At 40.7% G+C, this 26,489-nt stretch overlaps 2 protein-coding genes across 7 annotated transcripts in view; one reads left to right on the top strand and one right to left on the bottom strand.

The window, feature by feature from the left end:
* TFB1M (transcription factor B1, mitochondrial) overlaps positions 1–5,783 on the top strand; it is a 29,230-nt gene extending 23,447 nt beyond the window's left edge. For all 3 annotated transcript variants that reach the window (XM_086461125.1, XM_086461124.1, XM_086461126.1), the window contains 3 exons: positions 1,197–1,324; positions 4,042–4,569; positions 5,762–5,783. In XM_086461125.1, coding sequence (XP_086317251.1) covers positions 1,197–1,324; positions 4,042–4,300 — 387 coding nt within the window. In that variant the 3' untranslated portion in view covers positions 4,301–4,569; positions 5,762–5,783. The remainder of the gene's footprint in view (positions 1–1,196; positions 1,325–4,041; positions 4,570–5,761) is intronic.
* TIAM2 (TIAM Rac1 associated GEF 2) overlaps positions 5,514–26,489 on the bottom strand; it is a 92,267-nt gene continuing 71,291 nt past the window's right edge. For all 4 annotated transcript variants that reach the window (XM_086461120.1, XM_086461121.1, XM_086461122.1 and 1 more), the window contains 12 exons: positions 18,811–18,990; positions 16,602–16,670; positions 16,101–16,226; positions 14,775–14,883; positions 14,018–14,197; positions 12,680–12,798; positions 11,401–11,509; positions 9,612–9,670; positions 8,652–8,757; positions 7,793–7,880; positions 7,069–7,223; positions 5,514–6,191 (listed from right to left, as the gene is read on the bottom strand). In XM_086461120.1, coding sequence (XP_086317246.1) covers positions 5,548–6,191; positions 7,069–7,223; positions 7,793–7,880; positions 8,652–8,757; positions 9,612–9,670; positions 11,401–11,509; positions 12,680–12,798; positions 14,018–14,197; positions 14,775–14,883; positions 16,101–16,226; positions 16,602–16,670; positions 18,811–18,990 — 1,944 coding nt within the window. In that variant the 3' untranslated portion in view covers positions 5,514–5,547. The remainder of the gene's footprint in view (positions 6,192–7,068; positions 7,224–7,792; positions 7,881–8,651; positions 8,758–9,611; positions 9,671–11,400; positions 11,510–12,679; positions 12,799–14,017; positions 14,198–14,774; positions 14,884–16,100; positions 16,227–16,601; positions 16,671–18,810; positions 18,991–26,489) is intronic.

The raw sequence follows: 26,489 nt of genomic DNA, 5'->3' as shown, positions 1-26,489 counted from the left end.
GCTTTGGATTTTTGCAAACAATTGGCACACTGATAGCGTGCTTAGAACAGAAGCTGTTCTTTGGCCTGAGGTGTATCTTTTATTTCAGTCGGAACTAGCACGTCTTCAATTTAATGTCGCATAGAATTTGTTCTATGAATGCCAATATTGACTTTCAGACCTTTTAAAAAGATGGATGATTGTCCATCATATTAGCAGACCTCTTTAATGAGAGACTGAATATTTTTAAAAGTCTGGCACTTAAAAATTTTGTTGTCATTCAGTACCAGTACTTGTACAAATTGTACAAATTTCCAGTGTGCTCCTGCATAGAAATTTTTCATTTTAATTGTTGTTAATAACTAGTTTGGAAGATGAGCTGCTGAATGATGTTGTGCAGAAGTGGATTTTTAGCCCAGCCTGTATTTTTTTAATACAAGTCTGAATTCAGGGCATTTCTCTGTATTACAGTATTTCTATAATTGCATGACATATTTGGTGGTTTTTATATGCATATACGTGTACATTGAAAGGAGGACTCTTCTGTGAACGAAGCTGCTTTTAGAACTATAAAAGAATAAAACAAGCTTGAAAAAATATTTGTAAAATGGTTCAAATATAAATTTGGATGAACTGTGATACACAGTATAAATACAGAGTTGTATGGTCACTTAAACTGAATGCGAACTTATTTCTACCAACCATTCCTTTAAATAGACTACAATTTTAAAATCTTAATGTGTTGAAAAGTAATTCCTTGGCTTGGATTTTAGAAAAGCCCTAGAGCAACAGAAAACATAGAGGGAATGGGTTTGATTTCTAATTATAATACCAATTTTCTCCAGCTGCCCTTCAGCCTGTATATTGGATATTGTCTAATTTGTGTATCATGTCAGAATTGTCTCGTGGAAGGATCTGAAAAAAAAGAAGTGCTAATTACATTACAGATTACATGGAAGTGCCATGGGGAAAAAGTACTAAGTACTAATGGTGTGTGAACTAATTGGAAATATGTAGATAACTAGACTAAAATTCTTGAAAAAGTTAAGCCAAATCTTTACATTCAAATATTATGACATTAGTCACTGCACAGCTATGTTACCTGTCAGAATAATGTGTTCCTATGTTCTGCCTGATGTCTAGCCGGTCGGTTAGCTTAGAAATCATGTATCTGAGAGGAATATATCTACTCAAATTTATCTTTCTTTTCCATATAGGTGGATGTGGCTGTGGTGCATTTCACTCCATTGGTGCAACCAAAGATACAGCAACCGTTTGAGCTGGTAGAAAAAGTGGTTCAAAGTGTTTTTCAGTTTAGAAGGAAATACTGCTTCCGTGGAATCGAGTAAGGATCTTTAATGAAACCTTCTCAATCTTTTGTAGATGTGTCAGCTACTAAACCAGTTGAGAAACACCCGTAGCTGTGCAGTTTATTTTATTCCTCCAATTTTGAATTTGTCGTCGTAGTTCATCAGATCTTTCCATGTCAGGATGGTTTCTGGAGACAAAAGTATGAGATTAATCTCTTTCTGCTGCAATTATATATCAATTACTGTGTATTTTTGTTAGTGTAGTTAAAGTTGTTAAAATTACTAGTGTAAATTGTTGATCTTTCCAATAATTTGCCTGTCTTAGAAAAACAAACCACAAAAACTACAGCATTTGTTGATTGAGTTAAAGAATGAAAGTATCAAAATTCAGAACCAAAGATGGCAGCGTGAGGAGGGAGAACGTCATCTGTGAGAAATTTTACTTATTTGGAGATAATGTCACAAGGTCAAATGCTTGTTTCTGTGCTTGCCCTTTTATGGAGTTCTTACTCACTCCTTAAAAATCCCCATGTCTTTCTTACTGAGGGATTTTCTCGGTTCTCTAACTGCTGCAAGAAACCTGCAGTCTGTTCACCAAGGCTCCTGTTAAAACTCCAGCAGAGCCACGTGTCTGCCCTGGTAGGGGAAGACCCCAGCATTCAGCATTGTAGAAGGGGACATAGCTGCTGTTAGGCCTGCAGGCGTGCTGCTGCAGCTTGGGCTGCCTGCATTTTGCTGGGCATGGTTTTGGCCCTGGTGCAGTCTAGGATTAGGGTGGATGCCACCCACCTTACTGAACTGCAAGCCTTTATGTCACTTTTAAAGGTGAACAAAGAATTTTGCCTCTACTTTTGGGTTGGTTTTTTTTTTGCTTGTGGCAGTGAATGCTATCAATGTCTGGGATGCAGACAGTGGATGCGTAACGATTTGCCTGTGTTAAGGTTTGAGTATGCATTTGGAGGTGGTTAGAAAGTGAGGTATCTGAACTGTAGATTGATCTGTATTTGATTTACAGGGTGGTGGGTTTTTTTTGGTTTCAGTTGACAATGCAGGCAGAGGGCATGTGCAATCCGCATATCTACAATATGTACAATGTTTTTGCCAAAGTTTAAAAAAAAAAAAACAAACCACACAAAAAACCTACTGTGTAATCTCAAATTGCTAATAACTGCTCTACAGTCTTCTGAGGCAAGGAGGGGGAAATCTGAACTTCTGGACATCACGTCTGCCCTAGTAGCTTATCATACTTTAGCCCTATTGTACAGCTAAGAAACACAATCCTCTTATTCTTTAGCTGGCCTGAAAAAAAAAAAAAAAACCAAAAAAAAAACACTAGCAAATTTTGGTGTTATGAGAAGGCTATTAAGTTCACTATAAGGTATATATCTGTCCATCTATTGCATATACGGTATAAAAACAAGGCAATATAATCAGTTTACATTTGTCTGTGAATTCTGGGATCTGAGAGAGACAGGGCATGTAAGATTAAGCTGTTAAGTCCATGAAGAAAAATACTGTAGTTCAAGTTGGTATTCATGGGACATTTATAAGGTGGTTCATAGTCTGTATATAAAAGGTGACTAAACATTTTTGGCTCCAGGTATGTCTTTCTTTTAACTACCCAATCAAAGAAGAGAATAACTTAGGGAGGGATATCAAAATAAGGATTGATCCATTTTACCCTTGCTGACCTAGATGCTGAACTAACGGGGACATTTTTGACCAAGGCCTGGAGTAGCACATACTTTAAACTAGGTTGTTCCCAGAAGTTCCACCCTTCTTTTGTCATTTTAAACTCTTTCTTAACTTTGTATTCTGTCTGCCCATCAAGAGCAAACTATCACTTACGGAAAGCCTTTTGACTAGCTTGTCCAGCCAACCTGCAAAACACAGCTGGGGGTGTGGGGGTGCTGCTGCATTAGATGCAGGTCTTATGTATGTATGACGGAGGTAGATCATTTGAAAAGTGAGACATGCACATCAGCCGTGTGCAAATTTTCTGCCTTCCTGATCCATTGTAGACTGAGAACTACTGCTAATAGGAGCTCGTCCTTTCAGTAGTTTGTGCTTTATAGTACGCATTCTTGTGAGACTATTCATTAAAAATTAGGGAACTTGTGAAAGCGTTGTCAACGCATCCGGCCACAGAGTAAATGCACTGATGTGACTATCTATGAACAGTGACAGAGCTGAAAACAGACACCTGGCACATTCTCCAAGTTCTAAATATTAAAAAGTGAATGATAATTAAATATTCCTTTCTTCTGCTTGCTTTTTTTTTTTTTTCCTGCATTAGAATTAAGGTAATAATGACAAGTGGTAATGGTATCTTTCCCCTTGGAATGAAACACTTGGCCTGAAAGGAGGTCATATGGTTTGGATCTGATCTGTTTTGCATAGTTTAATCTGTTGTTGTGCTCTAAATATGAGGCTAATTCTAAGAAGGCTCTGTGACTGTATCCATACCCAAAGCTTTTTTTAATGTTAGCAAACATGAACAAACACATAGGTGTGTTTAATGTACAATTTACACATATGCTTTCCTCTGTTGTCATAATTTGCATTTGCAGAAAAATAGCCCTTACATGTTTCCATTTGCTTAGATAATGAGCTATATTAAGAGTGCCAGAGCTAAAATAATGACATACTGAATAGTAAACCTATACTAAGTAAATTCCCAAGAGGAACCTGTTATATTAAGGGAGACCGAATTGTCTGTCCGAATTATTTGCATTTGGTTTTTCCTTTTTAGGACCTTGTTTCCTGAAAGTGGACGTTTGAAAAGAACAGAACAGCTGATGATGACAGCAAATGTTGATCCAACTCTTCGTCCTGCTCAGCTCTCCATGTCACAATTTAGAAATCTGTGCAATACATACAGGAAAATGTGCGATGAAGACCCAAGCCTTTTTGTGTACAATTACAGAGAAGAGTTAAGGCAAAGGAAGATGAGGAATTCTTGTAAAAGTACCAGTCAGTCTGAACAGACTGAAGAGGAAAATCATCTGTAACAGTTATAATTGCAGCAGACTGATTTTTTTATTAGTTTTAACTCCTTGGTCTAGAGGTGTTGATTCAGTAAGAGGCGGCTTATATATTCCTATATCTGTGCAGGTATGGAAGAAGCACTTTTGAGAAGGTGGTGGAGAGGGAGGACTTTCCCATTTTGTTTATTCATTCCATTCAGCTGCAGACAAAAGTGAAAAGAGAGTCCAGTTACAAGATGCCTACAGGTTCTTTATACTTCAGGGGAATGGCAAGAACACATACTACGAACAAGGTATGTTGTGAGACATGTAATGAAGTTAGGATACTTCTGAAATAATTGAGTTGAGTTTTGTATGAATAAAAGTGCATTATTGAACCGCAAGGAAAAAATACTTTTCATACTTCAGCACATAAGATGGTGTTGGGGTTTGTGCTCTTTTTATCCTGGAACATCCTACTGTGCAGAGTAATTTAAAAAACAAAAGCCAAAAAACTGTTGTATACACTCAAGTGACTGGCTTAAAGGAGGATAAAGTGCACAGATTGCCTCAAGGTCTGCTAATACTCTTCTCACTTATGCAAAAGCAAAGAATTTGGGATTTAAAGCTCCAACAAGAGAAAAGCAGCATGATAAAAAGTAGAAAACATGGCTAAGTACAATACTTATTTTACTGTACAGGCTGGTAGAGAAAATAAAAAATACAGTCAAATAAAAGATTACAGGCCAAGCTTTGTTTTTGTATTTACACATATGTATAAAGTATAAACAGCGTCTTGAAACTTACAAAAATGAAATTTCTGCACTATTGTGCACTAAAACACATTAAAATAACTTAATTCTGCTTTAAATAAAGCAAAAATGAAAACCAAAGAAATAAAATGCCCAAGGTATTGAAAAATTCATTTTGCAATGCTACTTTCCATTGTAATCCCCCCTGCCACGCAGTAGCACCTTTTCCACGTTACTTAAAATACTAATGAGGCCATCTTTCCCTTCCCCTCCCCAAGAACACTACATCATCTTAACTGCTTGAAAGGGATGAACTAATTTACAGACCTTGGCCAACTTAACCTATTTTTGATCCACAATAAATTAAAATAACTTAAGAATCCTTTACAGCTGTTTTTGTGGAAAAAAAATGTATTAGTGCACAAAATCAGATAGTAGTTTTCCTGCAGCTTCCATGAATTTACTCGTTTTAAAGCAAAATAAGTTGTTTGAATTCTATGTGGACTTCAAATCAATATTTTAAATATAGTGCTTAGAAAGCTAGGATTTCCCATGCCTCTCCACAACTTCATAAAAACAGTCCTCATTAACTACAGATGTTAAACTCTGGACGCTAAATTCTCTCTCTAAAATGGAGTTCAGATCCACATTTGCCACATCAGAGTGACTGTCAAGGGACTGGTGACGTTCTTGCATTGCCATTAAAGTTCCTCTGTTACGCTTTGTGCTGTTTACTTTTCTCTTCACTGGGCAGAAATGGCCACGCACCAGCTTTGGATGCTCTCCTGTCTCGAAGCCATCTCCTTCCTCAGTTTCAGCAGCCTGATCCCGTTCAGAGTCAGGACTTGGTTCCTCTGAAATTTTCAGCCGTTGGAACTGTATTTCAATGTCTTTCGTAGGGCTGCCCTTCTTTAGGTTCTGATAGTCATCATCGTCATCATCATCACTGAGAATATCAGACTCTTTGACAAGAACATTGGAGAAGTCAGATGCACAGCTCTGTACGTGTTTATCAGGAGATGAATTTTTGGGCTCCTGTATGCTCTCGGCCGTGTGGCAGCTGCTGCTCTGAGTACTGCTGCTCAGGCTGCACTCATCAGAGTCCTGGAAGGTGCCTTTCCCCGGGTCACCGTTCCACTCGCTACTGGATGAATTCTTCAGTACCTTCAAGGACCTCGTGGAAGCTGTGCAGAGGAAAAAGGCAGGTTTATTATTTCAGCAAAACGTCAGCTGGTTATACCATCTCTCTCGATAGCCTGCTTATAATTACAGCGTACGTAGTCTCGTTTGATAATCGTGCCAGGTCAGATGTGTCAGCACTCTGATACCGACAGTGCGATCCCGTCTCAGAGTTTTCATTCCACCTACCCCAGGGCCATCTGTTTGCCTTCACATGTAATATGTACAAAATCCTCCAAAACGTAGTAATGATTTACACACATCTGCGGGAAAGCAAGACTGACTTATTTGGGCACCTCAAGCACTGGAGGGCCCAAGTTGTAGGCGGGAGTTGAACTGTCCCAGTTCCTGTGATGTTAAGGGGATCTTACAGATGGAGAACTTGAAATATTAGTAGCTACTCCGTTTAACTAAACGTCTGAGGCCTGTACCTAATTAGGGTATCTGCTTGGAGGCAGATTTAGTGCACCGAAAGCAGCAAGACTCCTGCCTTTTGCCAGTTGTTCTACCTTAAAGTGTTATTAGGGCTGAGTTACTAAAGGGAACCCAGAGGAGAGAACACTAATACTGTATGCCAAAGGGAGTCTGTTTCTTCCCAGCAAAATAAATTTGGGCCTTACCAAGTCTTCCTTTAAGACAGCTAAGGACACATCACAGGGCAGGGTGTGTGTGTGTGTGTGTGCATGTGGCACACTTGCTTATCTGCTCTAGGCCTTGTCATGCACTGAGTTGCAGAGAAACTCTACCACCTCCCCAGCCCAAAAAAGAAATCGGATTTGTGGGCCTGGCACACGACGCGCTACACTCATGGTAGCAGCTGCGAACCTTCTGCCAGCGCTGGAGCCCAGGCTGTGTTTTTCCCTTTGAGAACATGTTTCTTACCCAGTTTGGCTGTTGCAGGGACACGGTTCTTGAGTGGGATGAGGCGATCTTTACATGTTTTCTCCAGTGGTAGCTCACATTTTATGTGACGTCTGAAATTCTCCCGCAAAATAGAACGGATCACCTTCACTATGTTAGTCTTGTTCTCACAGTCACTGCAAGTTTAAGAAAACATAACCTAATTTTCCCCTCTGAAGTAAGACACTATTGGGATAAAATCTGCCCACATCCTTTCTGCTGATGCGTTTTAGTGCAGTGGGGTTTCTTCCAGTAGCTTGCTTTAGTAGTCGTTTCGCAGCTAACATTTTTATGTGTTGCTAGGCATTTCACACACTTTGTGTTTTGAGATTTTGGTTACTTTCCCTTAGAAAAACTGCCCGAAAGGTAACTTCTGTACCAAGGGATCACCCCTTAAGTGGTCTTTATCAGAAATAATTTCTGCTAACCAGCTGAGAGTCTGATAAAATCAGTTACTTTGCCCATTATTGTACTGGAACTTATGATTATATGTCTGTGCAGACTTCCGATGTTGGATCACTGCGCCGAATTCACTCCCATTTAAAATTGTCATACTTTATGCAGTTGAACACTGGCATAGTGCCTGGATTCAAAGAGTGAGAGCTGCATTAGAAGTGCTGATGCAAAGGTCACAGAGGGGAAAATCTTTCCTGTTTTTAATTCCATTAATGTGATTTGTCAAATACAACTTCCACGGAAAGCTTACCTGCTGCACAACTGAAAAATTGTTTCTGGCCTCCCTTCTAGTTCTGACTTCGTGTGAATCAGTTCCCAGATACAGCTGTTCTCTGTTCCTGTGCATGGAAGGAAACGTCATTTTTGTATATGCTTCACAAAACCTTCGCCATTAGAAAGACCAGCGTAGAGCTCCTCCACTCCTGAAGGTGGTGTTAACATAGCCATGGCTGGATCCACAGAAGATGTCACCCGAGATGGAACCCAAGGGAGAGTCCCCAGAACTCTGCTGTTGCGGCAGCCCAGCGCTGCCTTTGATAACTTCTGTCTTGGAGAGTTGCTTTCCCCATTCTTATTGCTTCTCACTGCCTTCTAGCCTTAAAAAACCTTCTCCTAGGTGCACTAAGCATTTATTTACTCGAAACACCTAGTGACACTTTACAGAAGATACAGAACTAGATAGGATCATAAAGATCAGCTCAAAGGGAAAATAAAAACATAGCCCTCTACTACCACAAATTGCACAGTCAGCTTTCCCGCATTTGGAAAAACACGAGGGTCAGCACATACACAGCATATGGGCATCACCAGGACGTCAACCATGGTAAATCGCCTTCCTGTTCATGGTATCTTTTCATTGGGGATTTCCATTCTGTCCTTCCTTCACGTCATGTTGCATCTTCCTGAACTCATGGAAGAAGCCAACATACCAATTAAAGAAAGTCTGTTAATGTGTCAAGCCTGTACCCCTAAGTGTACAGACAACAGTAGATACCCTTTTCTCTACACCTGCCTGTTTCCAGAGGCTCCAGAAACACCTATGGAAGAAGCAGTATTACAGAGTCCCAGAAAAGCGTTCAATCTTGATGTATTCAGTGCAAGGGAATTACCTGCTGTGTTCCCCAGTCGAACTTGAAGAGCAGATAAAGGAATCAGCCAACGAAATTTAAATGGATCCAAGTCACCATAATTATGTGCAGCACGAACATTAGTAGGCTGAAAAGAAAAAGAACAAGGACATTTCTAAGAAGTTAAAGTAAAAAAAGTGGGGGTTTTCTGTGTTACGCTTAAAAGACGTGCCTCTGAGGAGAAACTAAATTCATTTGATGTTTTCCTTCAGTACCCTTATATGTACCCTTGTAAATGTAGTTGAAATGGTGAGAGACACAACCTTTGGAATTCATAATTGCTTCAACTTTTAAAAGCATTTGTTTTTAATGGATAAAAATAATACTTTGCATATAAGTACTACTAGGGAACAAGTTTCCCATGAAGGAACCCGCAGACTGTTGATTAGCAGAATCCATTAATCACGTAGCTGCTGCTGCTACTTTTAGAGCCCCTCCATCTGTTACGGTAAGCATGGCGCAGTACTTCACCACTGGTACTTGGGATGTACAACTTGCTACTTGACTTCAGCATTCCCGTTTTGTAAATGGGGACAGAGGAGGTTATGTTTGTAATGCCCCTTTTCCTTTCCTTCCAGGGTGATCAAGGGTCTGTGAACAGAGGTCTTTAACCTACACCCTATGTCAAAGTAGGCCATCATAAATGCCATCTGGAAGAATTAATGCTTCCTACATGGCAGTGTTTCATATTCAACCTGACAGAACTAACGTGGGGCTCCCACAGAGAAGATGCTGCTGCTTACTAAATAACAAAATATATTTATTGCTACCCAGATACGGAGCACTTGTTTTAGCTGTGACTGATAGCTAGAATTCCAGCCTAGCGAGGGAGGGTGGCGTTTCACTGCAGTCACTCCCCCTTCAACACCGGTATGGTCCATCTCACACTGCAGTAGGGTCCTGTGCATAAACACCCACCACCTCCACTGATACAAGACTTACCATTTTCTTTTTCAGTTTGTAGTTCTCCTTATACACCAGTATTACAGCCCTCTTAAAAACTAAAAAAAGAAAGAAGAAAAACTGTTAATTACAGATGTAATATTCAATGAAAATACTATCCTGGAGAAGCAAGATTATTGTAGTCATAGGAATGTAAAGGGTAAGTAACCTGATTGAAAAGCACCTGCGTGTATTAAGATGACAACTGGGTTTTTCATCCTACACTTGTTCATGCAATAGCTGTATTTTTTTCCTCAGATTTTGTTCTGAACATTTAGAATGAAGCCACTCTGCACATCTATTTTGATACTACCAGCAACCTGTCTCCTGTAAGTCTTCGCATAAACAAATACAGCAGATGTAGGTTAGATGTAAAGGTTCAGATTTTCTTTTTGCAATCAGTGGATGGTTTCAAGTGGAGTGAAGGGCCTATAGCAAGAGTGCTGTGAAAAAGGATGCCAAGTCTGTTCTTCCTGCAGTTCAGCATTTGTTTAGTTGGAAACACAAACATCTCAGTTCCTAGTTTTCCATCTGCAGGAATTCTCTGGCTTTCACAACATCCGACTGGAGTGGCTCACTAACCTTTCAGCCTCCAGGGAGGCAGGGACATGTTCTCTCTCATCTGTGAGGAGGAACTGAAACACGGGGGCATTGAAGCTGCAGGTGAACTAAGGGATGGCTCTGCAGAGCAGTCCTGGATCCCAGATTGGACTCCAGGGCAGTGTAGCCGTGTCCCTGCTCATGCATCCATGTTTCCTTCCAGTGGAAGAGGACAGGGACAGTGGCATGCAGTGGAGACTCATCCCTACGTGAAGCCAGATGCAGCCACAGTGAGCACAGCATTAACCCCAGAGCTTGGCAGTTTCCTTCAGGTCCATTAGGTGCATTTTCTAAGCAGCCCACATGGGGTTTGAAGTGAGAATAAAATTCGGTTTCCCCAATGGCAGACGAGCAGTCTAAGCATCAGGCCGGAGTCCTTTCATTCATACATGTCCTGCTGGGAAGTGTCTGGCACACGGGGACCACCAAGAAGCCAAGGAACCTGGCTGGTAGTTCCTGTTTGTTCTTCTGTTAGAAGCATCCCCTCCCCTAACCTGTCATGCTTCCAGGGAAGGAGTGCACGACAGCCCTGAGAAAGAGAAATTTGTCTCTTGTCAACCTGGAGCTGTTCTGTAAGTGTTTAACCAACGGCACTTTAAAGAAATATTTTTTTAAAGAATGGACAAGTGACCAAGATGATTCACTGGAAGAGATTTAATTACTTAGGTAATTATTAAATTAAGTCTATATATACTATTAAATAAAACTCTTGGTCATATGCTCTCATTTCCACCTTCATTTCTCAGGTTAAAATAATCTGGATGGGGATTTTGATGCAGTAGCTGTAAAGCAGAGGTTAGCCTAAATTCCTAAGAGTAGGACAAATCACCATTTTCCTACCAGGCTCCTTTGAAAGCTCAGTTTAGCAGATTGTTCTAAAGAAAATCACTAATTTCCATAGTTTACATATAGGCAGGAGAGCAGCTGAGGTTGGCTCACAGAGCAAACAGCAACAGCAAACAAATGAATGGAAACTTTTCACTTCTCATATTACGAAATATAACTGTGTGTTTTGTTCAGATCTAAGTCTACGTATCTACCTAAGTCTAGATATATCTACGTATCTACATAAGTCTAGATATCACATGGTTACAGGGAAAGGAGATGGTGGCTTTCATCTTGTGGGAAGATTTAATGTGGTGCATTTTTAGATTTGAAAGAGCAGAGACTCATTAAGGAAGACACTTACCAAACACTGTAAGTTCAAGGTCTTTTCTTGCTTTGCCCAGTGATGGGAAAGGATTCAGCCAGGAAACGGTAGAGTGCATCAGAAGTTCTCCCATTGAAAGCTCTGTCACCTGTATAAATTGTAACAGTAGATAATATAAATAAATAGTATAAATATATATATATCAGTGCTGTGCTCCACATATGTGAGTAAAATGTTAATGAGTACACATCAGTAACTTCAAGGATCTGTGTTTTCTGTATTTATGCATAGAGAGGAAGGCAGAGACATCTGCACTACAGCAGGAGAAGTATGAGTAATCCCCTTTTTAAAATGGATAACAACTATAAAAAGTAATAGCCCCTAAGTTACAGAAGCTGGATAGAAGTTCCTACTATTAATAACTGAGAAGAATATTAAGTTGATCTGATGATTTGTCACTTACACATAGCCAGTTGTGAACTGGCTGATTTATTAGCTGTAAGTACCTTTAATTTCTATAGAGTAATTAGTATTCATGACACTGCCAATGGCAGAATTAACGGAGGTCTTGTACTCAAAGGCTGCTTTCTTCTGTGGGACACAACGTAACACTGTGAAGAATCTCCCAGGCTGTCAAGTTTTATTTCCCCATAAATGATGAAAAACCAGGTAGCCAACAGGGACGATTTGGCTTTTACTAGGAGGAAATAAAACAACTGAGCGGGCATCTCTCCTATCTGATCTCCATCTTTACAGATTTGATCTGCTTAGTAACTGCTTGATGTAAACGGCTAAGTTGAGACCTTGCTTGCCCCAGTTCTGGGAGATGCGTGCACACAGTCTGTTTAACTAATGGGTTTTGCTCTGACAAATACCCATGGATGCCTCAGCACTGGAAGTGCAGAGAATTAGAATAACAGATCTTAATGTGAAATCCCTTGAATTGCCATTTTCATTTATACGGGTGAAAAAATATCTTAAGAACCTACGAACTGTATAGCATAAAATCCGAATGCCTTGGGGCATGGATAATTTCTGCAACATTTAAGAGGAGGAGGATTTTTCCTACTGAGAACTCTGTCTACTCCTGCTCGCATTCTTGTCAGTCCAGAAGGCAGCTGTCTGAAAATTTTACCGTAACCTCCTGACAAAAAGAAACTTGACAGGCAGATATGAAATAGAAGTCAAAATATTAAAGGAGAATGCAGGAAGCCCAGCACAAATAAGTTCCCAAAATTACCTCAGGAAGAGATAAAGACCCAAGGGCAAGCGGTCTAATGCTTCAGGAGTGAATAAAACATGTTGTTCCTTCTCTTACCTCCTTCTCTGTTCCACTTTGATCTGCAACCAGTTGGTCAAATACAGTGCCATAATCTTCATATATCTTCTGCATCTCATTGATGTGACTTGCTACTTTTTCCATTGCCTTCAGCGCTTCTATAAGGTTTAAAAATTTCATAGACAGCTATGTAATTCAATCGTATTTTCTAGACATGACATTTTTTATTGAACTCCACTTGAGGCAGGCAATGATAGCAACCATGGTTAAGTTTTGCATCTTGTATATATAGGGCGACTAGGATGTCTAGAGTAATCTACACCCATCCTAGAATAAGTCATCTGATGAGGTTTAAGAGAAACAAATTGCATTTCGCTCACCACAGAATGGACAAAGAAATACAGTGCTAGTTTGTACAAGTTCCTCACAGATTGTATCCATGAAATTGAACGCTGGTGGCCAGGTTTTGTTTAAATTTTGTTTTCCAAGCAAGAATGACACTAGATTTCATTAGACTTTTGTGTTAATTCAGAAAGGAGTTGGAGAAGGGCACTTCGTTTCTCCAGTCCCGCCAGCTCTTAATGGTGCAGCCTTTTAGCAGTTTGGCATCCATCCTGACCTGCAAGTAAGGCACCCCCAGCTTGGTTGTAAGGGCAAGGGAACAGTACCAGAAGCTCCCTTTACCATCAGTAACAGCCTTCTGACTTTTTGCTGGCAACATATTTTGCCTGAATCTATTTTGTTAAAATGACAATCGATTAATAAAATAAATCTCTAGACTTTCATCCACCAGCTGCTGACAGACCTGGACTGGAATTTGCCAGGGTGAAGTCCCAAGAGCATCGGAACCTAGAAAAGCAATCAACTCTAGTATCTGTAAGACAGACAAGTCTTTCAACGTGGGAAGACTGCAAAGCTTTGACACAGATCTCTTCTACGCAAGCAAGAGTCACAGACAAACCGCAAACAATTAAAATTTCTTTCTGCGGCACTCGAACGGACACATTTCAAGAACTGAATAATAACCACAAGATGGAGCTTCGGTCAGTGTTTCCCAAGTGGTGGGGAAAAAAAAAAAAAGCGCAACACTATGACCTGACATGCAATGACATACAAGAATTGAGGAGAAAGACCCCAGTCCTATTTGCCATGGCAAATCCTGGGCATTATCTACTTCTCAAAGGGACTTGGATGTATAGAGTAGGACTTTTTGCTAAAAGCATGAAAAAGCTACTTATTATTTTTAAGGAGAGGGAGGGAATTCTCTCTAGGTTTTGACAAGTTCTGTGCTATCTACCAGAATGGTTACCTGCATCTTGAGAAAGGGCTGGAAATAAAACTTAACTCATATTCATTCCTATAGAAGAAAGAAGTTACCTGTCAAATGATAGTGCTCCTCACTCTCGTTGTCTGTCAGAGACACCAGCTCTTTTAAAAGCAGAGGATATTTCAGTACTCTCTGAACAGGCTTTATGAGATACGACTCCAGTGTAGAAGAGTGTTGCTTTGTGGGATTTCGAGCGTCCAGAAAGGCCTTAAAGGCACTATCTGTTTTGGCTGGAGGTAAATAAAAGAATTGGTCAGGTGAACATGGAAGCCGTAGAAGCTACAATAATTTGAAAGCATAGAACTGCAACTTGTAATGAGCACCAAAAGCCTCACCTTTTCAATAAATGGTTTTCAAAGTAGTTTACATTATTCATTTCATAATCATTTCCTGCATTAAATAACATACATAAGGGCTAAGAAAGCAATTATATCAAGGTGAGATTATTTTTCAATGTAATTTTTCCACTGCACTGCAGTGGATGGCAGAGGAAGTAATTCCTAACTTACTCTACCATTTGTTGATGCTATTTGGAGTATGAGCTGGATCTGCAGACAGCTCATACTTGTGGAAGGTGCTCCTGTAGCTATTCAGGCTACTGCCTGGGTGTTACAAAAGGAATCTTATCCTTTCAGTTCTATACCATACTTCAGCAGAACTGCAGATCTTAGCTATTCCTACTGAAAGATATCCGATTAGTCCTTGCTTTGTATCAATATTCTCTGTGAGTCGACAAGATTTATTATGGTAGTTCACTGCAGTTCAAATTCATGTAAATGAATTACAGTAACGAAGATAATAAATTACCTCTCTCAAGAACTTTCTGAACTTTGATGTGGTTTGCACAGAAGCCACTGTACAGTTTAAAGTGGTCAGCATAATACAGAAAGGAGCCTCCGAGGGAAAACAGCAATTTCTGAAATCAACACAATCAAAGTATTAATTCATTACTAGAATCATAAATAAATTATCAGGTGCATAACACTCAGACTCAACGGTGTGATTATCTGCTATCTTTCTATACATATCATATTTTTTATATATATATATATGTATATACACACACATATATATTACATGAATATACTACTGGTAGTAGCTCCATGACATTTTTGTATTTCTCTGAGTGCAGAGTTCAGCCTATTTAGGCATAGCCTGCAATTTTGTCCTTTCTCCCTGAGCAGGTAACACCACTGCAGATACTCTGTCTTACTGTACCTTTCAGGCATCACAGGAACAAAAATCAACAGACATGTAAGAGGGTATGTTGTGTTGGGAAAAAAACATGAGCAATAGGAAGCAAGGCATAAAAGTGCCGAAGCCAGAAGGGACAGCGTAAAACAAACACTGAGGACTGCTTTCCAACTGTTTTCTTTCTTTCCAGCAGGTGGTAATTACAGGGCACCTCTGGTGTTCTGGGATGAAGGGGAGGTTGGGAAGGCGTGGGAGGAATTGAATCATGAGGAGATGTTTTTAGAAAAATGCTTCCCAAAGCAAAGATAAGAAAGACGACCAGTGAGGGAGGAGGAGGGAGAGGAGGAGGAAAAGGAGGAGGAGGAGAGCAGCCCTCTCCCCTCTTTTTAATCAATGTTTGCTCCACAAAAAGCAGCAAGTGTCCAGGAGACCTGCCAACAGTCTCGCCTGGTCCTGAGCCACTGACTCCATCGCCAGGGAACCTACTTTCTCCAGTTAGGGCAGGTACTGGGTGGTGCCACAGTGTACAGCTGTTTACAGTTCATAGGCTCTCTTCTTGGACCTCACAACATGAGAAACTCATGCAGCATTTAACAGGAAAGGTTCCCAGTCTGTAGTGGGTGAACTGGGCACAGCAGGGAGGAGCACAGGGCAGGGCAGAATTCAGCACAGCAACAATAACCTTTCTACAAAGGAGTTCTGCATGACAAGCATTGCTAGTTTACAGCATATTCAAAGTCCACTCTGCATTTTCCATATTGCATCTTCTGCCGTGGGCAAGAGGAAGACAAAACCATGAAAAATAGCACTTATCTTTCACTGCTGAATAGATGTCTGTAATCAAAAGTAAAGCTTCAAACATAAAAGCAACTTCTTAAAGCCAGATTTTCACAAAAATTTGCAAGCACACTACAAAGTATTAAATTACGAAATAATTACCCGGAACTGGGATGGCGTTTCCAGTGTATTAAAATCCGAGGAAGAAGATATTCCATCTTCAAGGGTCTCCAAAAACACCTTCTGGAAATCCAGCATTTCTGGCAGACTGCCGAACAAGGACTCCATCTGTGAAAAACATCAGTCTATGAAGTACAGCATTCCATGCACCTAACAGTGGTCTTGCAAAAAACAGTCCACTAAGGAGAAGTGACGCACAAAGAGGTTGTAAAGGCAAATAATGTCTTTGTTAATATTTTTCAAAAGTTTTAGAAAAAAATCCTTACAAAAAAAGCAGACACTTCTTAGTAGTTAAGTCTGAAGAACAATTACCCTTTAAAAAGGTGATGCACGCACCAGACAGAAAGGCATTGACTGGTGTAATTACTATTGTTATCTTTGTTGTTTGCTTTTTCTGTCACGCTCTCAGCAGTGGAAAAACCCAAGTGCCAAGGTCTTAACCCATAAACGAATGAAAAGCACATCTTTCAGTTATTCCCTCACCTCATCCTGGGTAAGGAAGGTTTCATTTTGAAGGGGCTCCAAGTATAGCTCGAAGAGGCAGCTCAAGTCCTGCAAGAAACAGAATTCATTCAGCTTTTATGTAACAGTTTGAAATTGTTCTTTATGCAACAACTGTGGGATAGGGGTAATTTTCAGGAATAGAAAGATACAGTTCCTTTTCTGTAGAAAAATCACCTGCATGTTGTTAGCACTAAAGTGATTGCTAAATTAGACGCAAATTGATTTGAGTGTAATGTGTTTGTTTCATCCTTAAGTCTTTACAGCTTGATTGTAACAGATTATATTTTAGCATAGCATGAGGAGAAAAAGTTACAGATGATGGCTTTCTAAAGAGTCCATATATATAAGCAGCACTGAATGCTTTAATCAAGTGTGTTAGATAAACCATGTAAGTAGCCAGTCATTTAAACATCAGTAGTAATATTCAAAAGGACAATTAACATTTTAAAATCCAATTAGTTATTAAAGTGTTCAGTTATGTTGTCAGGGGAGATGTGATCAAGGGCTTTTTCAGTCACTCCTTCAAAGAATTGGTGCCACTTTTGAAGACTTACTATCCCACATCAAAGCATGACGGCAGGGATGGGGCCCACTGCAGGGCTCTCCGACCCTGAGAAGAGAAATGGCAGAAATTCTTACGGCGAAGGAACCACAGAGTCATAGAATGGTTTGGGCTGGAAGGGACCTTAAACACCACCTAGTTCGAATCCCCTGCCATGGGCAGGGACACCTTCTACTAGACCAGGTTGCTCACAGCCCCATCCAACCTGGCCTTGAACACAGCCGGGGAGGGGGCAGTCACAGCTTCTCTGGGCAACCTCTTCCAGTGTCTCACCACCCTCACAGTGAAGAGCTTCTTCCTCACATCTAAGCTAAATCTCCCCTCTTTCAGTTTGAAACTGTTACCCCTCATCCTATCACTTCACTCCCTGACCAAGAGTCCCTCCCCACCTTTCCTGCAGGCCCCGCTTAAGTACTGGAAGGCTGCTATAAGGTCTCCCCGGAGCCTTCTCTTCTCCAGGCTGAAGAACCCCAAGTCTCCCAGCCTGTCCTCATAGGGGAGGTGCTTCAGCCCCCTGATCATCTTCATGGTCCTTCTCTGGACCTGCTCAAGCAGGTCCATGTCTTCCTTACACTGGGGGCCCCAGAGCTGGACGCAGCACTGCAGGTGGGGTCTCACAAGAGCAGAGGGGGAGAGTCATCTCCCTCGACCTGCTGGCCACACAGCTTTTGATGGAGCCCAGGATGCGATTGACTTTCTGGGCTGCGAGCATCTCCCCGAGAACACTGTAATGAGTATGTGCAGCCTCCCAGGATTTTCTGTGGTGCAAAATTTCACATGTCAGTGACTTCCATGGTCATGCCTTTGTTCAAGCGATTCCTCTGTAAGAAACTGGACATACATGAGGGTCCATGTTCTGTAAAGATTCCTCAAGCTTTAAAGCGTATGGCTGTATTAGTGTATTGGTGGATGTACTAACAACAGACTGAAAGTTTTTTGTCTTCTTTTCCACCAACATTACTGCAGCAAGTACCGATAACTCCAAGTATGCGTTTTGAAATCCAGTAAAGCAGGTGATTCCTTTTTGCTGAAGGTCAACGAAATGAATGTTTTCATGTTTCTTTTGGCATTCAGTCACATGACTTTGGGGTTTACAAAAAGAACAGACCTACATCTAACAAATTATTAACTTATTAGCCAGAGGAGAAATAACATATGTGTGACGCTACAACCAACTGGAGTTGTGTTTTTTATCTTTGCTGATTCCAAAATAATTATGCACTATGTTCCACAATTAAACTTTTTTCCTCATTTGTAGGAGAGTCTATTCTGTTCTTCTACCAGATTTATTTCCATCTTGAAAACTTGGGAAACATTCCCTGGAACACCCCTATGTTAACATATTGCAGGTATCTACTGCCCATGAATTACCACTCTCCAATATAAATACAAATTGACTAGAACTAAAGCTACTGGATCAAATCCTACAGCCTCTATTACAGGAACAAGCCTGTTGAAAACAACAGGAACAACAAGATAAGTGGACCTCGTAGGTTATGGCCCTTGTAGAGGGTTGTTTATATTAAAGGCAAGCACGAAATATCTTAAGAACATCCACAAATCATGGTCAGACGCAAAAACAAGGCTGTGGCTAGCCAGATTTCATGCTTGTTTGGTTTTTTTTACCTTGACATAAGATTTCTCAGTGTCCATAAGTTCTTGGATGACTTTCCTCAATCTATCTGCATCAGAAAGGTGGCGAGCCAGTGGTCGTGGAGGTGGATCCTGGTTGTCCTTCTGTCCTTCCATGCTGCTTGCTTGGACTTCTTGGAAGTTTCTGCACAGTGCACTGATCTGTTCTGCGCTCTGTTAAATGAGAAGAAAGAGACAAGCACCAATGTTTAGAATACAAGCTGTACTACAATTATTTTTAAATTCCTCAAATTTTGCTCCTGTTCCAAATTCGGGGTCCAGAGCATGCCACTGATTTTTCTCAAATATGTATCCTGATATCTTTGAACACCTTGAATTTATAGCAGATCCAGATCACAGCAGTAAAATTAAATGAAAATTTTCTAGTGATTTTCCAGTGCAAATTATTTTCAGTCTTCAACTACAAGCTAGTGGGATGCAAAAGATGAGAAAACACTCAGATCATATACTTTGATTCTTATGACACTAGCTTCACACTGTTTTCCATCTCTCTTATTTCGCAACACTCACTGCATCAAAATAGAAAGAATTAGTAGATAGACCTTTTAAGCATCCAGAATAACTTTTCTTTGTCATCTGCTACCTCTATTGTGTTGTGTGTTTTTTTCAAACAATGAGACGTGGAACTGAGGGTTCACATTACAATATCCTGGGATTGTCAAAAGATGTTTAGATACTTTCTCTCCAAGGAGACAACTATTTATCAGGGTTTTTTGCTTTCAAAAACAGTAAATGGAAACCTAAGTCTGAAGAATTATAAAGATTAAAAAAACTGAGACAATTTTCAAGCAAGGTAGGAACTGGAGATGGAACAACAATTAATCTTACAAGGCAAATATGGAAAAGAAAGACACTTCTGACACAATGAAATGGTTGTGTAGTTTGCTCTTGCATGACCACCACTAATATCAAAGAGCAACTTTTGCAGGCAATAATCTTTAATGCTTAATTCTAAAATTACTTCACTGTTGTCTTTCTTGCATGACGTATTCCTGAAAGCTAGGACAGTGCTACCATTACCTAATTCTACTTTAACAGCTGTCGGTATCCACCTCTTTATACTACATGAAACTATTCTTCTTCAGTGCTTCTGTCTTCCAGACACTCTCTAAGATACTGGGCAGTTGCATATGCTGTGCCATATATTATCTTCTGTTTAGCAAATGCATTCAAATGAGGCCATGAATGCTGCCTTATTTCAAGTGCAAGTCTCGTTTCAGTGATCTTGTTTCAGTGAAGAAATCAGGACACGAGTGCATTTCAGAACTGTCTTAATCTGTACTAATTTATTCCACACACTGTTTCAAGCAGTCCTTTTTGGATCTGCTCATTCACCACTGATTTTCTGTGTAGCTAGGTTCACCAACATACTAGGTCATCAAATGAGCAAATACAGGAGTTATTCTGAAACAAAGCCTTCTGCAAGGTGGAGGCGAAACGCACTAGCAATATTAAAGCTCAATCACTCATGTGACAAAACATAGGTACGTCCCTCACATCTATATGATGGAAAGAAGTGTTAAAATGTCAAATAGTTGCCATGCAGTCCATATTACTCTGTAGCTTTCCAGCCCCCAGTCTTGAGCAATGACACCACTCTAAAAGAATCAAGTTACCTTCCTCACTAATATGTGCAGGCATCTTCACAATCCCGTATAATGACAGCCTGCAGGACTATGAAATTTAGATACATTTTGTATTTACAACATTTATTAGGACCTGACAAAACACAATGTAAATTCAATGGTGTTTGTTGGAATTACAGCTGCACACTGATGGGATACATTTAAAAATCACAGTGCCACCACAATTAATTAGTGTTTTGGAAATAAATCACAACTTAATTTAGGAAGGGGGGGGGGGGGGGGGGGGCTTATTTTAAAGCAACTTCTAAATAGCTGAATGCCAAAGTACTTGAGTTTTGTTTTCTGTTTCTGATGTCAGAAAGTTTTGTATTTGTATCAGAATGACTCAGATTTTATGCTTTCTGCAGCTCAAGGTGTGCATGGGCAGCTTGATTTACATCAGCCTGATGCCTGATCAAGGACACTAGATCAAGGATATGAGACAGCCTATTGAAACAGAGTCAAACATCATCATCAAGCACAGTTTTACGGGGAGGAGTTAGAAGTCCTCTGTTCCTCCTCAACCACCTCCACGTGTAGGGCAGGCAGACATTGGAGAGCATGCTATGCCACCAAGAACCACTGGATAAGAAAGCATATGGAAATAGATTATATTCCTCAACATAAATACTATTTGAGCAACTAAGTAATGTCATTTTGGTGTCAGAAATTGTTCCACATAACTGGCCTAAGCTCAAGGCACAGGATTACCTCTCAGCCATACTGCCAAGAAGTAGTGATTTTTATAAACTTCAGGATGTTCCTGAACACGTAAGCACTTTGTGTTTGCAAGTCTGGCATTAAAAATACTGCCCTTGCCCTGTGGTGCTGCTTATAGGCTCTTGTCCATTCCTGTAGTCTTGCTGCTCTCTGTCCTTCCCTTTATGGGAGGCTTCCAGACTGTGCAATCTCCAGACCTCATTCTCACTCTTTGTACCCACTGTGGTATTTACATTTGGGTCAAAGCAAGCATGAAATACCACTTGATCGCAGGACAGAAGTATTTCACGTTTACTCCTACACATTGCACGGACCATAGATGTGGGAACCCATTTTGCCAGTGAAACCACAAAGTGTACCTAGGTTCTTGACCAAGAGCCCAGTATTCATGAGAAAATTCATAACAGCAAATAAGTAGACAGCAACAAAAACTATTATTGCTTCACATTTCTTCCCAAAACATCTTTACTGCCCAGGTCAGGATCTCCACCCTTTTTCCACACTGTTCCAGATGCTACTTTCTGCCTCCCACACTAAACAATGTCCCACTCTTTATTATTTTTGCTGTTTAAAACAGATCTTTTCTAGAAAGGCTCTAGTGATAATCCCTAAGAACATCTCTTTCATATCTTTTTTGTGTGGGCAGGAGAGGCCCAGCCTCTGCCCTCTTACTGATTGCAGCTGGGATTTCAAAGCCACCTGGGCATTCTGGATGTCAAAGTGGAGTTTGGCAGTACAGTGCCCTTAAGCTAAGTAGGCTCAAGAGAAGCCCCAAGCTGATACTACATACACCTACTGTAATCTTGAATTAAGGTGGAAATTAACCTGCAATGGCTAACACAGGCAGATTTGACTCTCAAATACATGTAGTAAACTCCTCAAGCACACAGCTTCTTTTATCTGCATCAGGCCAAGATTGTCTGTACTTAGTAAATGGTAAAAAAAAATATTTATACAAGCCTTTATAGTGTGCAGCTCATCAGAATAAAAACACTTAAGTAGGTGAAAAGCCCAAATGACACTCTGTGGACAAGGCTGCAAGGTAGCTGGGTGCAGAGAAAAGCTGAGAGAGCATACAGTGGAAACAACAAACTTTCTCCAAGATCCATCACTTAAGCTTATATATGACACTTTCAGTGACATGTACAGACAATTGCAAGCAGCTTCAGCTTACCTTTGGCACTGAACAGCAGACAGATAAGGCTAAAAACCCCAAAATTTTGACTAGCTAGAGTTGGGAAAGACAACTGGAGCTTATGCAAGATTTATAGAAAAAAAAAACAATTACTTGCATTCCAGGGGGAATGAAGGTAAGCTGCACTACACTATTTTATTGGTCATTTTCACAGATTTTCCAACAAAGCTGTATAAACCCTTCTACAGACCTAGCAATCAGGAGAAGCAGCCTCCTGCCCCATACTCTCTTGGCCTTTAAGAAAACAGAAGCATGTGCAGAAACAGCCTTAAGAAACTTATTTTTCATCCCTGCATGTTTGCAACTCATACTTCTGTCCCACATCTTTTTACAGGGAGTGTTCCCTTGAACGCAGATTGCTCACAGTAACCTTAGAAGGGAAGGCTCCAGTTGAAATGATTGTCCGCTTGACCCATAGCAGTCAACCACCACAATGGTTCTCAGCTTGTCAGACGGAGATGAAGCACATCCCATCTTCAATAACACTTCTGCTAAGAAATATTAGAGATGATTCCTCTAAAGTGAACAAAAGGATACTCTTACAAGGAACCTCTTACAGATTTTCTTTACTCCTTGCACACAACATATCATCATTTGAGGCTGTGCTACTCCACCAGAGTTAAAAATCTCCATAAAATTAATCTGCGAGACAGCAGAAGACATTAATCAGCAGTGGTTAAGCGTTAGCAGGACGATTTCACAGCTGCCCTGTGACTTTCTACTGAATGACACTGACTGGGCATAAATGCTGCACAAGGTCAATTGGTGTTAGTAGCTCTGCTCACTGCTGTTATTTTACCCTCAGATATACACCTCAGGTACTCCATCAGTCAGTTGGGGTTTGTTTGAAAAAGTGATGGAAAGCAGTATTTTGCATAGGCTTAGAAAAATCTACAGCCTAAGAAAGACTCGTTGAGGGGGTTAAAACCATGCATGTCGTTTGATGACTTTTCAGATTTCTGTACCCTTGTGCAGGACACTGATCACATCTATGTGATCCTTTGAATTCCTTATCCGAAGAGGAAGCATGCTCAGAAAACATCCTGCAGAAACAGATGAGTCTTGTACCCTCTGAAAACAAACAGCTAACAGCTTAGCTCTGCCTGATGTATGTATTTCCAGGAAGACTGAATGCACCAGTCAGCAGAAGAAATACAACTATATAGGATTTTGAGCAATGAACAACTGGCCAGAGACCTCTTTACATCCCTCACTGTGTGAAAAAGGAAAGCTTTTAGAGATGTCGGCCACTTTTCCTTTGCGTTAGAAGATGCTTCTCTCCAGATCAAAGGCAGCCCTAACAGCCATCGAGTTTTTGTGGGTCCAGCACTCCACATGTCTCTTGTCAGCCTCAGACTGGTAACAACTTTGTAACCGAGCAATGTAAAAGGCTAGAAAGTTGCAGGCCTTAGCTTCCCTAAAGACCACTGAAAAAAGTTGCCTTGTGTTACACACCGATACAGTACGTGCACTCCTCTAAATTGTTTATTAAGACTGGAAAAAGTCGGTAGAGTTTTACTGAAAAACGCCCTGTGGGCTTTTCACCATAGGTATCTGGGCAAGATTGCCTCTCAGCTTTGGACAACAGAAGCTAAAACAAAACAGTAGCTTCAGTCATCACTTATCTTCTGGTCCTTCTCCTTTTCTTCCCCAACTTCAGGGCCACTCAGAACAAGAAAACGTTCATGACTGACACTGATGAAATTGTGGGGTTCTGTTCTGTTTTGCTGTGTCTCTTGCATGTCTTTTAATCAAAATGTTTAAAACATTGCTAAAGGAAAGGTTTGGGGTTTTTTTAAACGTGTCCACTCAGATCCTTCGCAGCAATAAGCCAAGCATAGTTAGAGTTATACTTAAGGAGGGAGAAGCAATCCCTCTACACTGCATTATGAAAAGGTGCCCTACCAGACACTACCAGATCAGACAACAGGGGGAGGAATTAATGATGAACTTTTGTCTTTGAGTCAGACTTTCCCAATTTCAGGGAGATTTACATTAGCAAAGTCAGCCTGTTCCGGTAACACAAGTAGGTGTCATCAACCTCCTTTAGAAATCACAAGTACAGTAAGAAGATGGTTTAATGACCTAGTAACTCTTTCCTGACAGCACAGGTCAAGGTATGAAAGAAGGCTGGACATACAGCTGTGTAAAACAGCTAAGATGCAACCTACCTGATGTGGTGCCTGAGCTATGAATATGAATTGCATGGTGGCAAATCTTCCCTCTCACTTGCCACACAGAGAGATGCCCACCTTTGTCCTTGGGTATAGAAGAAGAACTGCTGGTGACTTTGGTACTTGACTAAAATGCTAGTTATAAACCAAGTCATGCAGCAGGGACCCGGGCCCGAAAGCCTGCATCAACCACATCTCAAGGACCAGCAGCTCCCACTGAGTTCATGGATGCTGTGTTCTGCTTCCCTAAAATCTGTCTCCAAAGTCACCTGACCCAACGCATACCAAAGTCAAAGGCAAAACAGAAGTAATTTTCAATCGTGGAATGTTAAATCCTGACCACACAAAATGTAAAGATGAGAGCATCAGAAAAACAGAGAGAGATGAACCTGACAGCCCAGGTCACAAAAAGGAGACTCTTGTCAGGTAATACCAAAGAACATAATGCAAATTTTCCCAAACCCTGATCTTGAGAAAATATTGTCATTCTTTCCTTCCCCATGTCCTTATCCTGATGTTGTCAATTTTTAACGCAGAAGGCTCATGTATTTTTCTACCACCTGTGTACTATATTTACAGCTGCCTTATATTCCTCCAGCAGTACTTTGATTGCAGCTCTTATTTTTTGCCTCCGTTTCCACAATCTTAAATTATTTGTGCAAAACCAGAGAAGCAGTAAAAACCTTCATGCTGCAGTTATTTCCAAATTTCCCTGAAGAATCTTATTAAAACCATCCCACTTCTTGTCAAAATCTGGATCATGATTTAGTCCTTTCTCTGACAGATGCAAGAAATAACTGTTTGCTCGAGCCCGGCAGCAAACAGCACAGGCAACCAACCCGCCCTTTCCTCCCCCAAACTTCAAAAAGCCCAAACCTTTTCCCATGCAGCGTACTGCTATAAACTCACCCACCGACTACATGTTACCAGAATTCATTAATTGATTATTAATGCTGGGACAGTTGCTATTTATCAAGCATAGCCAGATCATGCAGCCCCATCACCTACCTTAGCCTAATTAAGCAGCACCCCCCCAGTTTAACCCACGCTGCTGCAGAACTCACCACAGAGAACATCCTGTGCAGGGAGCCGTACGCTGCTGCTGCCTGCTGCTGGGTTTTGCGAGCCAACGCTAAACTCTTAGCTCTGGTTTTACTCCTCCTGAAGGCGGGCATTGTGGCTTGCGAATACAAACTTTGCCAAAGGAAAAGGCCCCTCGGAAGGAAGCCACAGACGCTGCGATCCCCCACGAACACACCTTCTCTCTGAGCTCAGCTGCACAAGTTTGTCTTTCGTGCCAAGTAACGAAAATCAGAGACGCTGTCAATGTCCCGGTGTAACAGGGCTAAGCAGCGTATGAGAGCACAAACAGACCTGCCATGCCTCCGTTTATTACTACAAGTGCAGGGAAAATGTGCCAGATGAGAAGGGTTCTTTTATAAATAGCTTGATGTAGTGAATGCAGGATGAAGTGCAGTTATGGCAAGGGAAGATGGGGTTTATCTCCCCAGATATGTACCTGCCTCTGTGCCTGTGAAATTTACTGCATAAACAAAACATCAGGTGCTTTGAGAAATTAGCCAAATACCTAAAAATATCTAGAGGGTGCTGACTGCCCTGAAGGTCAGCATGAATTTTCAATGGTACTGATGCTCTGTCAAGGGTATATGCCACTAAATGGTGTGGCATACAAATGCTCTTACAATGATAAAATGAAAAACAAATAGGCAGCTCTCTGTTCTTGTCCTTTGTTTGAACTGTTTAGTGTAATTACATCAATAAAAATAAATTTAAACTGTGCTCAGTAATAAATTCAGGCTTGAAAGTAAAAGTCCCCATGTTGATATATTTACACAAAACCAATCAGGTCTACAGACAGATTATTCTCAAAACAATGTAACTTTAAATAAATTATAGGACATGACACCACTGAGCTGA

This window comes from Leptosomus discolor, chromosome 2, assembly GCF_034619465.1.
Source record: "Leptosomus discolor isolate bLepDis1 chromosome 2, bLepDis1.hap2, whole genome shotgun sequence".
Taxonomy (NCBI): domain Eukaryota; kingdom Metazoa; phylum Chordata; class Aves; order Leptosomiformes; family Leptosomidae; genus Leptosomus; species Leptosomus discolor.
Note: the sequence above shows the minus strand (reverse complement) of the source record. Positions and strands in the feature narration are given on the sequence as shown.